The sequence below is a fragment of the Xyrauchen texanus genome, chromosome 1, assembly GCF_025860055.1.
Source record: "Xyrauchen texanus isolate HMW12.3.18 chromosome 1, RBS_HiC_50CHRs, whole genome shotgun sequence".
In the NCBI taxonomy this organism is placed as follows: Eukaryota; Metazoa; Chordata; class Actinopteri; order Cypriniformes; family Catostomidae; genus Xyrauchen; species Xyrauchen texanus.
In genome coordinates this window covers 26,917,407-26,932,188 of record NC_068276.1, presented here as the reverse complement: position 1 = coordinate 26,932,188, position 14,782 = coordinate 26,917,407, and the positions used below count along the sequence as shown (strand labels likewise).

The 14,782-nt window shown below is 44.4% G+C and overlaps 1 protein-coding gene across 2 annotated transcripts in view; it reads right to left on the bottom strand.

Annotated features, from left to right (window-relative positions):
* The window catches only part of LOC127644406 (proline-serine-threonine phosphatase-interacting protein 1-like), a 30,602-nt gene that overhangs the window by 1,890 nt on the left and 13,930 nt on the right, over positions 1–14,782 (bottom strand). For both annotated transcript variants that reach the window (XM_052127664.1, XM_052127596.1), the window contains exons 8-12: positions 10,940–10,985; positions 10,768–10,847; positions 502–600; positions 281–377; positions 72–141 (exon numbers count right to left, since the gene is read on the bottom strand). In XM_052127664.1, coding sequence (XP_051983624.1) covers positions 72–141; positions 281–377; positions 502–600; positions 10,768–10,847; positions 10,940–10,985 — 392 coding nt within the window. The remainder of the gene's footprint in view (positions 1–71; positions 142–280; positions 378–501; positions 601–10,767; positions 10,848–10,939; positions 10,986–14,782) is intronic.

The following is a 14,782-nucleotide window of genomic DNA, read 5'->3' as shown; positions in this document are numbered from 1 at the left end:
GTAAACATAATATAAAAAAACAAAAACAGTCATTTGTAATTATTTAAAGTTTGGATGGATTAGACATTTACCTCTTCGTTTCAGGCCCCTGAACACTTCCATTAGTGTCCACGTCACAGTAACACTGAAACTCTATGGGAGCTGAGGATACATGGAGGAGTGCTTGTCAACTCAGTATTTGTCAAAGCATCACAAGGTCTTATGACAGGTCTTTAAAGATAATTGTTACTTTTCTGCAACACTTGTATTATGATGATAATAATGATGAAATTCCATTGACCTGGTGGACAACGGGCAGTCTTTTTCTTCTCAATGAAGTAGTTGTTGTCAGTGATGATGTCACACTGCTCTAAAATATTCCGTACTTCCTCATAACGCTACCAAAGAAAAGAGGGAAAAAAAAAACACATAAGTTTAATGTATAGTTGCTACAGAAATTGTAAACAACATCTGGCTGGACTTTGAATTATACAGTACAGGTGGACAAAGGGAGACATTAACCTCATCATCCCTGACACACTGCATAGACAGCAGATTACAGTGATCCCATAACACACAGCGCAAGATATTAATGCGTTCCGATTCCTGCTGCTGAAACACCTGCAATAAGAGACAAAAATGCACTCAAACACATTTTATTCCTGGTTATATATTTTTTTTTTGTCCTCACCTTTTAAACTTGGTCAGAAAATTAAGAGGTATTTTAAAGTAATTTCCTTGTCTGATCTATTTCTAGGAATTACATATTCATGACTCATCTAAATCTTTGTACTACATCAGCACTAATTTTCCAGTTCTGTAAAAGAGTTCCATGACTACTGTATCACGGTTTATAGTCATTGCGTGTGTGTGTGTGGGGGGGGAATTCAAGACAATCAGCCTTGAATTCTTAAACTGTAGACTAAAACCAAAGAAATTAATTAGTTTAATCAAAATAATGAACTGTATTGCCAATTAATTTTCTAATTAACTGTTAATTATGTTAAACTATTAACAGATCTAATAAATAACAAATCTGATCATCAGCCATCTGTTAATAATTTTTCTGTACTTGCGCATTCCCGTGCAGCCACGCCAGTATAAAGATATCAGCATTTTTTACCTTCTATAAAACGCCCGGTAATATAATCCCAGGTTAAGGTAAAAATTTTGTGAATGTGAACTGATTGTTTTATTGTGAGCCCTTGGCTTTAATTATTGTTGTTTCTCAAGTTCTCCATTGGTTATGTGAAGAGATACCAAAAAAGGCGCTCTTCACAACTTCAGATAACGCTGGCTGTTGCGTATGGACGGATACATGTTTTTCCCCCAAGCATTAATTGCAATTAAATGTTTATTTATCCAAGTAAAAAAAAATATTTGATTAGGGAAATTAGTAGCTACACAAGCATGAGTGAAGGGGAGAAGTTGTGTTTTTAAATGTTGTTCGGACACTGCAGCCTCTCATTTTGGAACATTTTCAGGTAATGCATAAAAAATTACAGAATGTGAGCAGATTGTCCATATTTTTTATTAAATTAGGGGAATTTTCAGGGAACAAGGGTTACACATGTAACCCGAGACGTTCCCTTTACAAAAGGCTTCACTACGATGTTGCGCTGCTAAGCGCTACGGGGAACGCAATACCCACGCCGCCGCACTTGGGGCTGTCCGGACCCCTACGGTTGTGCAGTGTACTCACAAAAACGCGAGAGGTCTCAGACATGAGCTTCAGATGTCGACTCAAGGGCATAAGAACCCGGAGTAGCATAAACATCTAAACCATTCAACTTTGATGAATGTGTGCGGACAGGACCATCCTGCCGCATCACAAACTTGTTCAGGCATGAGCTGAGATGTCGACTCAAGGGCATAAGAGCCCGGAGTAGCAAAGCATCTAACCCATAAAGTTCGATGAATGTGTGCGAAGAGAACCCTGTCGCAACACAAACTTGTCATAAAAACTGATGAATGTGAGCGGAGAGGACCAGCCTGCCGCATCACAAACTTGTTCAGGTATGAGCTGAGATGTCGACTCAAGGGCATAAGAGCCCGGAGTGCAGAACGTCCAAACTAAAAAAGTCCAATGAATGTGTGCGGAGAGGACAACCTGCCGCATCACACACTTGTTTAGGCATGGGCTGAGATGCCGACTCAAGGGCATAAGAGCCCTGAGTAGAAAAGCATCTAGCCCATAAAGTTCGATGAATGTGTGCGAAGAGAACCCTATCGCAACACAAACTTGTCATAAAAACTGATGAATGTGAGCGGAGAGGACCAGCCTGCCGCATCACAAACTTGTTCAGGCATGAGCTGAGATGTTGACTCAAGGGCATAAGAGCCCGGAGTGCAAAACATCCAAACTAAAAAGGTCCAATGAATGTGTGTGGCGAGGACAACCTGCTGCATCACAAACTTGTTTAGGCATGGGCTGAGATGTCGACTCAAGGGCATAAGAGCCCGGAGTGGCAAAACATCCAAACTATAAAAATCCAATGAATGTGTGCAGAGAGGACAACCTGCCGCATCACAAACTTGCTGCAGAGGGAGACCTCTAGCCAAGGTTTTAGAGGAGGAGAGCCCTCTGGTAGAGTGCACCCTGAAACCTACTGGCGAAGCTTGACCTCGTGCCTCGTAGGCCCGGGCAATAATGAGGATGCCTCTTTGAGGGCACCCCGCCCACCAAGCCGTGGCAAACCGCAGTGGCCACATAGAACCTGGCAGTGGCGAGGCAAGTGCCCGCTGACAGTTCTTTCTACAGAAAATCCAGAACTGAAACAAACTGGCAGTTAGCTGGTTCTGTAATAAGAATTTTAGTAGAAGGAAACGCATGCAGGCGCATTTGCGTTACTACGTTCAGCCCCTCCCAAGGGGGAGGGGGGGGGACTGGGCGACTCGGGGAGAAGTAGAGGAGACATTGCGCTATCAACAGAGGCTGAAGAGGTCCTCTTCTGCCCTGTAAAATCTACCCAGATCAGTTCCAAGTGGAGGGAGCCCTAGCACTTGAAATGGTCTCGATAATCTCAAGAGAAAACCCTGTGAACCTCATTTGGTACCCTTAGGGGCCAGACATGAAAGGTTTCACAATTCGGGCCAAGGACAAGAAGGTCCTCCCTGTCCGGAATCGCCCAAAGCGAGCCGTCGAGGAGAGGAATTAGCTCCGAGAAACATATCCTGTCCGCCAGCCGGCGCCATTAATAAGAGGCAAGACCCTTGCTGGTGAACATCGCCAAGACTCCGGGAGCAGAGAAACCGGGAAAGAAATACATACAGACGCATTCTGGGTCATGTATGTGTCTTAACGTCCAGACCCAAGGGGCTGGGTGATTTCAGGGAGAAGTAGAGGAGACATTGCGCTATCCATAGAGGCAAAGAGGTCCTCTTCTGCCCTAAGATCTCACCCAAACTTGTTCCAAGTGGAAAAAGCCTGGCATTTAAAAAGGTCTCGATAACCTCAGGAGAAAGCCCTGTGTCCCTCAGTTGGTACCCTTAGGGGCCAAACATGAAAGATTCCACAATTCGGGCAGGGATGAAATATTGCCCTGTGCCTGAGATAGAAGATCCTTCCTCTTCGAATCGCCCAAGGCTAGTCGTCGAGAGAAGAGATTAGCTCCGAGAACCAAGCCCTGTTCGGCCAGCTGGTGCTATCAGTAAGAGGAAAAACCCTTGCTGGCTGAACTCTGGGCAACTACTACCTTAGGGTGGAGTTCTTAACTCCCACGTTGGTATTTCCTGTCTGGACCGTGAATCTGCTCCCGTGATCACGGGCATCCAGGGATATAACTGACCTGAGTGACAGGAGCTTACCCTGGGCCCTAAGGAGAATCCGACGTGTCAGAAATACAGCTGACAAGAACGTGGGTCTCCTTGAAGATTTATGTAAGAGGCTACCGCTGCATTGTCCACCCGCACCAAGACATGGCAGCCTCAGGAGGAGGTATTTCAGAGCCAGAAATACAGCCATCAACCCGAGACAGTGACTGTGACAACCGAGCTGACAACCCTCCTATCCCCTTAAGCTGGACGACCACTTAAGGCCGCTACCCCGCCCGTCAGGGAGGCGTCTGTCGTTAGCAGTCTACGACAACAAGACGCACCTAGAGTGGGACCCAAGGCAGAAAACCGGGGTCTGAACCACATAGAAAGGGAACGAAGCCTGAGGCGCGTAACCCTATTTAGCCCAGGGGTTTTGGCCCTTGGAAGAAATCCCCTGGCTTTTGGCCACAACAAAAACAGTCTCATGAGCAGAAGGTCCAGAGGGATCACCGTGGATGCGTTCGCCCTGAGACCTGGAAATCGTTGATACTGATAACAGTGCAACCTTGACCTAGCCTGACTTTGCTCAGGGTGATCTGAATGGACTCAATCCTAGCGGAAGACAGTTGTGCCCACGTTGTGATTGAACTCCATACGATGCCCCGATAGACAGTGTTCTGAGTGGGAGAGAGGACGCTTTTCTTGGCGTTGAGCCTCAACCCCAGAGAAACAGATGAGCTAAGACGATGTCTCTGTGCTGAACTGCCAGTTCCTGGAACTGCGCTAGGATCAGCCAGTCGTCTTTGTAATTCAGAATGCAGATGCCCCGGAGTCGCAAGGAGCCAGCGCTACATCATGCATTGTGAATGTGCGGGTAAAAAGGGCTAGGCTGAGTGAAAGAACCTGACCCTGGAAGACTTCGCCCCCAGAAGTGAACCTCAGGAACTTTCCATGTTGTGGCAGAACTTCTAAATGAAGTATAGAAGTGCGTCATAAGATCGATGGTGACCAGCCAAACGAGTTGTAGGGCTTGAGACACGACCGTCTTGACAGGCATCATCTTGGACTTGAACACCCACGGGTAGTTCAAGCTTTAAGATCTAAGCCAGACGCCACCCCTCACCCTCCATGAGAAACTGAAAGTATTTAGTGTAATAACCTAACTCTCTCTCTGGAAGGGGAACACATTCCATGGCCCCTTTAACCAGGAGATTGAGTTTTGTTTTTTTGGTTTTTTTTGTTTTTACAAAAAAAAGAATTTCGGTTTACGGTAGTGAGAACACGCCGTTGAAACACGGAAAAGCGGCGAGAGAATTAAATCCTGACGCCCTTATAAGACCCACAGAACAGAATATATCCGGCAGAAGTTTCCACGCTGCCAGGATCTCTGAGATGGGTATTATATTTTAACACTTCCTTTTGAGGGGTTGTCGGGTGTTTCGCGTCCTTAATAAAATGCAGGAACAGCGAAAACACCCAATTTTGACGGACGCCTCTGCAACCCGAAACACCAAGAGGTGGCGGGAATGGAGGGGCTTCGAGGGGGTACCGGGAGGGGTGAAGTGAAGCACGCGCCCCGTCCCGAGGGGAGCTACCCCCTAATCTAGGCACAAGACCGTCAGGGTTTTTCTCTTACTAGAATTTATAGTCCTGATGTCTTGCTTCGGGGGCTGCTGAGGGCGGCGAGACTGTCCCCAATCCCTGGGAGGAGGAGCACGACTCGCCACGCTTTGCTTTTGAGCCTCCCTTCAGTCAGGACTGAGGTGGGTCTGAGGCTTGCTCGTCAAGCGCAGAACCCACACTCAGGTCGTCCAGGAGGTCAGCCTGGTACGCCTGAAAAACAGCATAGTGTGCAGAGCAACACCAGCCTGACCTGCTGCTTGATAAGCCCTTCCCACTAAAGTGGAGGTTGTCCTACAAGGCTTTGAGGGAGAGAGGGCTTTAAGTGACGATGCCGAGCCCGGCAGAGATAGCCCATAGCGTCTCTTCGACCGGGCGGCATCACTGAATACCCCGTGCCTCAGCACCCACGATAGTCGAATATAATGACGTTGAGGGTATGTGAACACGGGAAGAAAATATATCTATATATTTTTTATATATATATTTTTTTTTATTATTTTTTTTTTTTTTTTTTAGGGGTTCTCCATGAGCGAAAAAGCTCTTCATGGAGGTTATCAAAGAAAGGAAGGGACCCATGAGGCGTTCCCTTTCTTAGACTGGAAGATAAAATCTATCCCCTAATTGGTGCGTTTGGATGGTCTCTTTTGCGTGGCCAGTCCAATCTGGCAACCGCGACGAGTAACAACATCGAGCAATTCCTCCGTAGATTTTTTATCGCAGACGGAATGCTCGAGGCGGAAGAGAATAGCGATCCACCTCATGATCCGAAGAAGCGTCGGAGCAGCCGAGATCATGTGAAGGACCAGCTGGGTTTGGGGAGAGAGTGAGAGAAGGGATCAACCCGTCTCTCGCTCCTCAGCCAAATCCATGCACGAGCCCCACGAACGATCTTTTCGGTGAGTGCTGACTCCGAAGCAAGCGAGGCGAGCACGACGCACTCTGCCTGTTAAAGCAAATCGCAGTGCTCGCACCGCCCTGCTGCAACGCAAGAGCAGCATGCTCTACCCCCAAACAAACAGCAAAAACTGATGTGTGCCGTCTTCAGCTATAGAGTGAGAAGAGGGAACACGCACCGCTTGCTTTCAGTCATTCTCTCTCTTTTTTTTTTTTTAGAAATATATATATATAATATTTTCTAAACAGAAGAGAAAAATAGAACAACGTTCACTGCACACTGCCTAACAGAATCTATCTCCTAACAGAGGAAAGAAAGTTTTGACAGGGTGTGTGAAACACACAGAAACAGAATCGCTCTGAAAAAAGAGTTTCTGACGACACCTTGTGACGTATCCATTTATAGCCTGGCCTCAGGTGCATCTAATGATTACATCAGCCGAGGCAATAACTTCCGGTCAATGTTCATTGACGTGTTCCACACATTATTCAGCTCGGCTCACAGCTAAAGCTGTTCCCCGTAGCTCTTAGCAGCGCAACATCGTAGTGAAGCCTTTTGTAAAGGGAACTGCTCTTTCAATGTTTTCTTAAATAAAGTTTTTTTGTTTTTGACCATATTCTATGTGCTATTGTGGGTATTGGACAGCATTCATTTTGTGTATCGGTGGTTTATGAGCTATTTACCGGGAAACCGATGAAAAGTTTTTACTTGTCTGGCGCCCGAACAATTTGATCCAATTTACCTGTTATTAATTCTTCAAATTAATTTGGGACAGCCACCGTTACATGTATTTTGATTAAATACTATTGTTTATTGTAAATAAAAATAAATAAGTAATAATTGTATTTAGAAACCCAGTGAGCAAGCCGAAGGCAACTGTGGCAAAGAACACAAAACTCCATAAGATGTTGGTTAATGGAGTAAAATAATCTTGGGAGAAACCAGACTCACTGTGGGGCCAGTTCCCCTCTGGTTAACAGAATGAATATATTGCCAATGTTACTTATTATGTGTAGTGAAAGTCATGGTTTAAAATTATTAAACTACATGTTAAGGGCCAGTGTTTAAACAAAGATTTTCTAAAAACTGTAAGATTAATGACTAATGTCTTTGAGGTTCTTCCTGGATTAACTGCAGAAGTCCTTTGTTAGTAAGCTGATGCAAGCATTTGTTGGCAATTAATTGTTAGTCGATGTATTCCATTTTAAGATCGTAGTCCATCATTAGACCTAGGTGATGCAGGCAGAGATCAGTGAGGTGCTTTGCAGATCAACTGGCAGGTAATTTCAGTGATGTCTATCCTAAGTCCAAGGTTCAGGCAATGGTATGTGATGTATCCCATGTCTTATGGTTGGAGTTGGCATCAGTTCATCCTCTGAAGTCCATCATAATAGACTGAAGTGATATCTTGCTGGCACCGGCTGCATTTAGTCATCATCACTCAGAGAGACGTAGCAGTAGAGTCCGACACCAAGCAGGAATGTAGCTGGATCCGGCCGGTTCTGGTGACCTCGGGAAAGGAGAGGTTACTCTATGCTAGATGTGCACAAAATGGAGGATCTGGGGATGTCCAGCCCCCTCCAGTCAAGGTGTTGGTGGCGAATCACCTTCACCTCGATCGTTGGGCAGTTTTTTTGTCTGCTCCCACTTCATTGGCATGACGGATGGAGAGATTGCCGGCCTCCATTTACCAAAAGATCAAATGATATCCAGCCCTAGCTTTAAGGGCTCTTAACACCACTTCACTCCTCATAGCATATCAGACCGAGTTGATGGAGAAGATGGGCTCTTCAAATTGATCCGGGGGCACCGGATGAGGCATTGTGAGAAGAGATCTGCATTCATGCGAATCTCAAGAGGGGCCATCCAGAGCTGCTGCAGCATTTGGCTCGGTCTGTTTGGCCTGTCTGAGAGGGAGAAGACAGACTGCCTCGATGCTCCAGTGGACACGGAAGCACTTTTCATGGCTATGTTGTCCACAATGCGGCAGCAGTGTGATTTGAGGGAAAAGGATTGGAAAGCCTTCGAGACCTGCCATCCTTGAAAATCTACTGCTCGCCCACCACGTCCGTTACATTCCGGGTTTACAACCCATTTTAGAGGAGGAAAATCTGGTTTTAGAACCCAGACCAGGCCTCCCCCACCGCCACCAGCAGTCAGGGCAGGAGGGGCACAGCCGAAACAGCTCCAGATGAGAACCATGGCTTCTTTTGTGGCAGTGGTGACAAAACATCGTCCGTCTAACCCTCAGGGGAACAAGAAGAGACGGGTGACCTAACCAGTGTTCTGGTTCGGGATATGGATATATCAAGGAGTGAGTTTGTTTTCCACCCTTACAGCCAAGAGGACTCGGAAGGGGAATCAAACCATACTTTTGTGTTATACGGTTCATGCACTAACGATTTAATGGGAGTTACATTACGGGCCAAGCACGTCCCAGGAGCAATTAATTTGTGGCAGATATTCTGTCCAGGGGGAATCCTCTTTACATATAATGGAGACTTCACCCTCAGGTGGTGAGTCAGCTATGGGAGAGATACTGGTGAGCTGCCGTAGATCTCTTCACATCGCACAAAAATGCTTATTGCCCTCTATTCTTCTCTCTGGTGAGAGACGGTCCCAACCCCGTTCCTGGAGGCCCCCCAACACTGCACATTTTGTATTTTTCCGTTTTCTATCACAGCCAATTCAGGTCTTGGAGTCTCCACTAATGAGCTGATGAGTTGAATCAGGTGTGGGAGATAATCAAAATATGTAGTGTTGGGAACCATTGCTCTAGCACATCCTTGGCCAAATGATCATCCCAAACTGGCCAGGGAAACTGTGGCTGATGGAGATGATTCAACTTTTGACCGCCCAGCCTAGGCAGCTCCCACTGCACAGGGATCTCCTGTCACAAGTGTGGGGGGAAATATTTCACCCCGCCCAGACCAAGTAGCTCTTTGGGCCTGGCCCATGAGAGGCTAAATTTGAGTGTCATGGGTTTACCCAACATGGTGACTGAAGCGATTCAGAGCATTAGAGCTGCTTCTACGTGCTCCATGTCTGATTGGAAATGGGCTTTGTTTGAGCAGTGGTGTGCACACAGACACATTTTCCATTTTTATGTTCAGTGGCAGATATTTTGAGTTTTCTGCAGGAAGTTTTAGATAAAGGCAGGGCCTTTTCTACCCTCAAGATTTATCTTGCTGCCATATCGGCTTGTCATGTGGGAATAGCCTAGAATACACCCCCTTGTTTGCAGGTGTATGAGTGGTGCTCGGCATTTGAACAGTGTGTCAAAACCACTGATTCTGTAGTGGGTTCTGTCCTTTGTCCTGAACATGCTTTCTTAGCCTCCCTTTGAGCCAATTGAAAGTATAGAATTAAAGCTCCTTTCGGTAAAGGCAGCTTTAGTATTGGCCTTAACAACTGCAAAGTGGGTTAGTGAACTACATGCTTCGTCAGTTCATCACTCTTGTATGTGCTTTGCGTTGGATTTATCGAGAGTGTCTATTCAAATTAATCCAGCCTTTGTGCTTAAGGTGAGCGACTCCACGCTTAGCTGTAAGACGGTGGATATGCTAACTTTTCACCCGCTGCCTTCACTGTTTGAGTCCAGTTCGTACTGTACATTTGTAGGTGGAGAGAACAAAGGCATTGAGGAAGATGATCAGATTTTGGTTTCTTGAGCTGATTGTTGTAAGGGCAGACCCATATCATTGGGTAGTAGAGACTATTATATTAAGTTATAATAGTCTAGGGCTGCGACCTCCAGAGGTCTTGAGAGGTCTCCTGACATTCTACTAGAGGCTTGGCTACCTCATGGGTGCTGTTTAAAGGCATTTCAGTCCAGGACATTTGTGCAGCTATGATTTGGGCATCACCTCACACTTTTGTCCGATTTTCAGTGAGTAACCTAAAGTTATTTATGTGTCACGTCAGTAAACACATAAATGCATTGAGTTTAAGCACCCATCTCTGGGATCTCTACCAACATCCCTTATCCTGTGAGAATCTAAATTAAACCAGACATCTGCAGTAATAATGAATCTACAGTCAGACATTTGTTTGGAAAACCAAGCACGTACTAATAGGGCTTTACTTAATAGCACCAACTACTGTTGAATATGGTAAATGCATTCAGTCTGACAAGAAACAAGGATTAAAGTATCCTCTCCAAAGAGAAAAAATAAATAAACATCCAGAAGGGGGAATTCAAAAGCAGAAGCAGGGAAATCCCCCTTTAGTCTAGTCTACTCAAGTCAAGTCTCTTTGTTCTAGTTTATGGCAGTTTATTAACTTTGTAAATAAATACTGCACTTGGGTTGTCACATCATCTTCTTGTCCGTTCCTGTCATCAGCCGGTCTCAACATTACAATCGCATACCAATGAGATTGTGTCCACTCTCATTTAGTCATCCCTTTAAATAAAATCATGAAGCTTCTGTATTTCTGATACACTTAATCTGCTGTGTTTTTGTTTCTTTTTAGGGGTTGTTTATGCATGTTTTGTTGCTTGTGTTTTTTTGTACCTCACATGCACTCCTGTATGTACTCTCCCAGTCCTGGCGAGTTATGTCAAGCTGATCAACATTCCACCTGAACTGCTTTTCTGAACCAAAATGAAAACAAAGTATTTTTATATTTTTAGGTATATTTTAGTGCTATATGATAATAAACACAGAGGAGTTTGTTAGCACAAACCTGCCAGGTTGGCTGCTTGCCTGCATAATCGGGCCCTGTTCAGCACCTACAATATAGAACAACATAGATACTTAGATATATTCAATATTTAAACTGACTTGACTTATTTGGACAGCAGTGAAACATTAATTGTAAACATAAGCAGTCTCACGAACAAAATATGTCCATGAACTAAATTAAAGCATTGTACTCACGGCAGAAGAGAGACAAGATACCCAGTATTGTGTTTTTTTTTTTTTTTTAACAATAAGCCAATGGCTAAATGTGCTCCAAAAGCATAATGGAAAGGATGTACAGCAGTGGTCACCAACCTTTTTGAGCCCAAGATCCCTGACCTCAGCCCTGATTAAAAGCAAGATCTACCTAATGAAGCAAGAGAAAGAAAGCCAAAATACTTCCAACTTGAGGCCTTTTATTTAGGCAGATTGTAACTGGTGTATTAAACAGGTCGTAGCTATTGCTTTAAGAACTTTACATCACAACATCAATTTTAAGTTGCATTAAATTCATATGAATACAAATAGGAAAGGAATGTGGCCTATTTTCTATTTACTTTATAGAATTATGTAGGTAGGGCCTTCGAAAAATTAGGTGATAAGAGGGAACTTTAAAATTAATGAATGCATTAGGTATCATGAACTAATAATGAACGGCATTTATGAATTATGTAGATAAGGTTATTTTGTTCAGAGTGGGAAAAAAATCAACACATTTTGTAATGAGCAGATCATATGTAGTGCCATTAATAACAGTTAATTTTGAAGCTTATGATATTGCTTCATGTATGTTTGTTATTTACTTAAGAAAGCAGATTAATGGCAATAACTTCCCCAGTAAATTAAACTAAATGCAGGTCTTGTCCATTTTATGCAGCATCACTTTCACAATACCAACAGGCAAAACGTTTGCAGTAATGTTCACTCAAGTCAGTGCGATGCCTGTGATTGAATACTGTCTGTGAGTTCTTTGTAGTTTGGCTCATAGCTGCAGACAGCCAGTCTGAGGCAGTCTGTGAGGTGTCTGTCAGTAAGGCGGCTCCTATAATTTGATTTTATTATTTTCATTTGTGAAAATGCCATTTCACAGAGGTAAGTGGATCCAAAGTAGGCACTCATTTTTAGTGCACATGCAGTGAGGAGAGGAAACTTCTCTCTACTCACAAGTCCCCAAAAGTCACTGTCCCTTGATCATGCTTTCAGTTCTATGTCATTTTGCAAATCAAGTATCTCCATGTCAACACCACTTTGCAAAGCTAATCCTTGATGGAATTTGGCTGCTACCTGTTCTACATCAATGGGCTGAAATGGGTTTGAGACGAATGCAGCAATGTCTTCCATGACGTCTAACTCACCAAAACGCCGACTGAACTCCGTCGCAACTTTGTCCAGGTGAGCACAGAACTGATCCGGTTGGAACGCGTCCTTGTCTTTGATGGTTTGTGACATTTTTTCCAGATTGGGAAAATGTGTTAGTCTCCTGCCATTCAGATGTGTGGTCCAAAAACCGAGCTTGGCCTTGAACGCATTCACTGCGCTTATCATGTGGGACAGGGGTCAGTTTTTTCCCTGCATCTCAGTGTTGAGTGCATTCAGTTTTGCCGTTAAGTCCGTCAGAAATCCCAGGTCAAGTAGCCACGCATCATCTGACAATTCTTTGTGCTCCTCATTCCTCATTGACAGAAAAGTCTTTATCTCTGGCAGCAAGTCAACAAATCTCTGTAGCACTTTGCCGCGACTCAGCCACCGGACATCAGCGTGGAAAATCAGGTCTCCGTAAGCAGCATCGAGCTCATCCAATAACGCCTTGAATAAACGATGTTGGAGAGCTTTTGCTCGAATCGAGTTAATCAGTTTGACCACCAGTGTCATGACGAAGTCCACGACTTTCCCAACCAAGGCCTTGCAAACTGTGTCAGCGATAATAGCCATAGCCTGCTTGATTAACTCGCCGTCTGTAAAAGGCTTCTTATGTTTGGCCAAAAGGTGACTAACACGAAATGATGCTTCTGTAGCAGCCTTATGTCGAACAGCAGGTTTAGTGAAGAGCGACTGCTGGGCTTTCAACTCCAACTTTAGCTCCGCCACTTTTTTAGAACGGATGGCGCTATTCGGTGGATAGCTGTCCCTAAAGGTCGGATGGTTAGCATTGTGGTGCCGCTCCAGATTTCCTCTTTTAGCCAGTGCTTGTGTTTGCCGGCATAACATACATATACACTTGTCTTTAACTAACGTAAAAATAAACTGTTCTTCCCATTCTGGATGAAAATAATAGGTTCGCAGCTTCTTTCGCGGAGCCTCAGCCATGTTAGCTGTCTGTAGCTTGGCTAAAACTCCCGCGCTCTGCAGCGTCTGCGCCGCTGCGGATTGAAGATGAAGAACGCGCTGAATCTGATTATAACAACACTGAAGCGAACACGAATTTGTGTAGCCTACACGTAATCACACATTTTTAGGGGGGCTAGGCAGAAGTTTAGGGGGGCTGAAGCTGTTTCAATATTTTTTTCACGATCTACAGGAAAATCTCAAAGATCGACATGTCGATCGCGATCCATGGGTTGGTGACCCCTGATGTACAGTATAGGCGTTGCCAGACTCTATTTGAGAGGGTGTTCAGTGAAAAAACAAATGTCAGCTGACAGCAGGGCAGTGTCTGTCCGAAGAGTAGGAGGAACATGCTGCTGGCATTTTCATTTGCGTCTAAAAAGAGACAGCAGCCAATCGCTAAACTCGCAGAATAACGAAATAACAGTAAAAAGGCGTATTTCTCAGCGTTAGCGGTTGAGTTTTGATAATTATAACACATTTCTTCAATCATATGTATGTATTTACAGATTCAATTTAATATTGTTAGCATTGTCGTTATTATCACAAGTCTTGTATTCTGAATTATGTCATTTCAAATTACAACCACACTAATGTGAAACAACTTGAAATATTCACAATCGGCAATAAAATACTAAATGGTATAACATGCTATTCCTATCTGTAGTATAAATGACATAACTAGAATTACACAGCATTTCTGCCCAATATAAAAATATGTTATGGTCTGAGAAAGACAAGCAATGGTAATGAAAGGCAAATGTCAAGAAAATTATTCTTTTTTTTAATAAATGAAAACGTCTCGGGTTACGTGATGTAACCCTTGTTCCCTGAAAAAAGCGGAACGAGATGCTGTGCTGAGAAAAGCGATTTGGGAACAATCCTACATTGTGACCAGCTGTGAATATGTGTGTAACACGTCAATGAACATTGACCGGAATTTATAGTCTCAGCTGGTGAGATCATTGGATGCACCTGTGGCCAGGCTATAAATAGATGCGCCACCAGCGTGTTGTCAGATATTTTTTCTGAAGAGCAGTCCTGGGACATCCCAGTGCGGCAAAGAAGCTTTTTTCAGGGAACAGACGTTCCCTTTACAAAAAGCTTCACTAGGATGCTGTGCTGAGAAAAGCGATTTGGGAACAATCCTACATTGTGACCAGCTGTGAATATGTGTGTAACACGTCAATGAACATTGACCGGAATATATAGCCTCGGCTGGTGAGATCATTGGATGCACCTGTGGCCAGGCTATAAATAGATGCGTCACCAGCGTGTTGTCAGATATTTTTTCTGAAGAGCAGTCCTGGGACATCCCAGTGCGGCAAAGAAGCTTTTTTCAGGGAACAGACGTTCCCTTTACAAAAAGATTCACTAGGATGCTGCGCTGAGAAAATCGCTTTGAGAATGAGAATACCCACGCCACCGAACTGAGGCTGTCCAGACCTCTACGGTTGTGAAGTGTGCTCACAAGAATGCGAGAGGTCTCAGACATGAGCTTGAGATGTCGAATTGAGGGCAT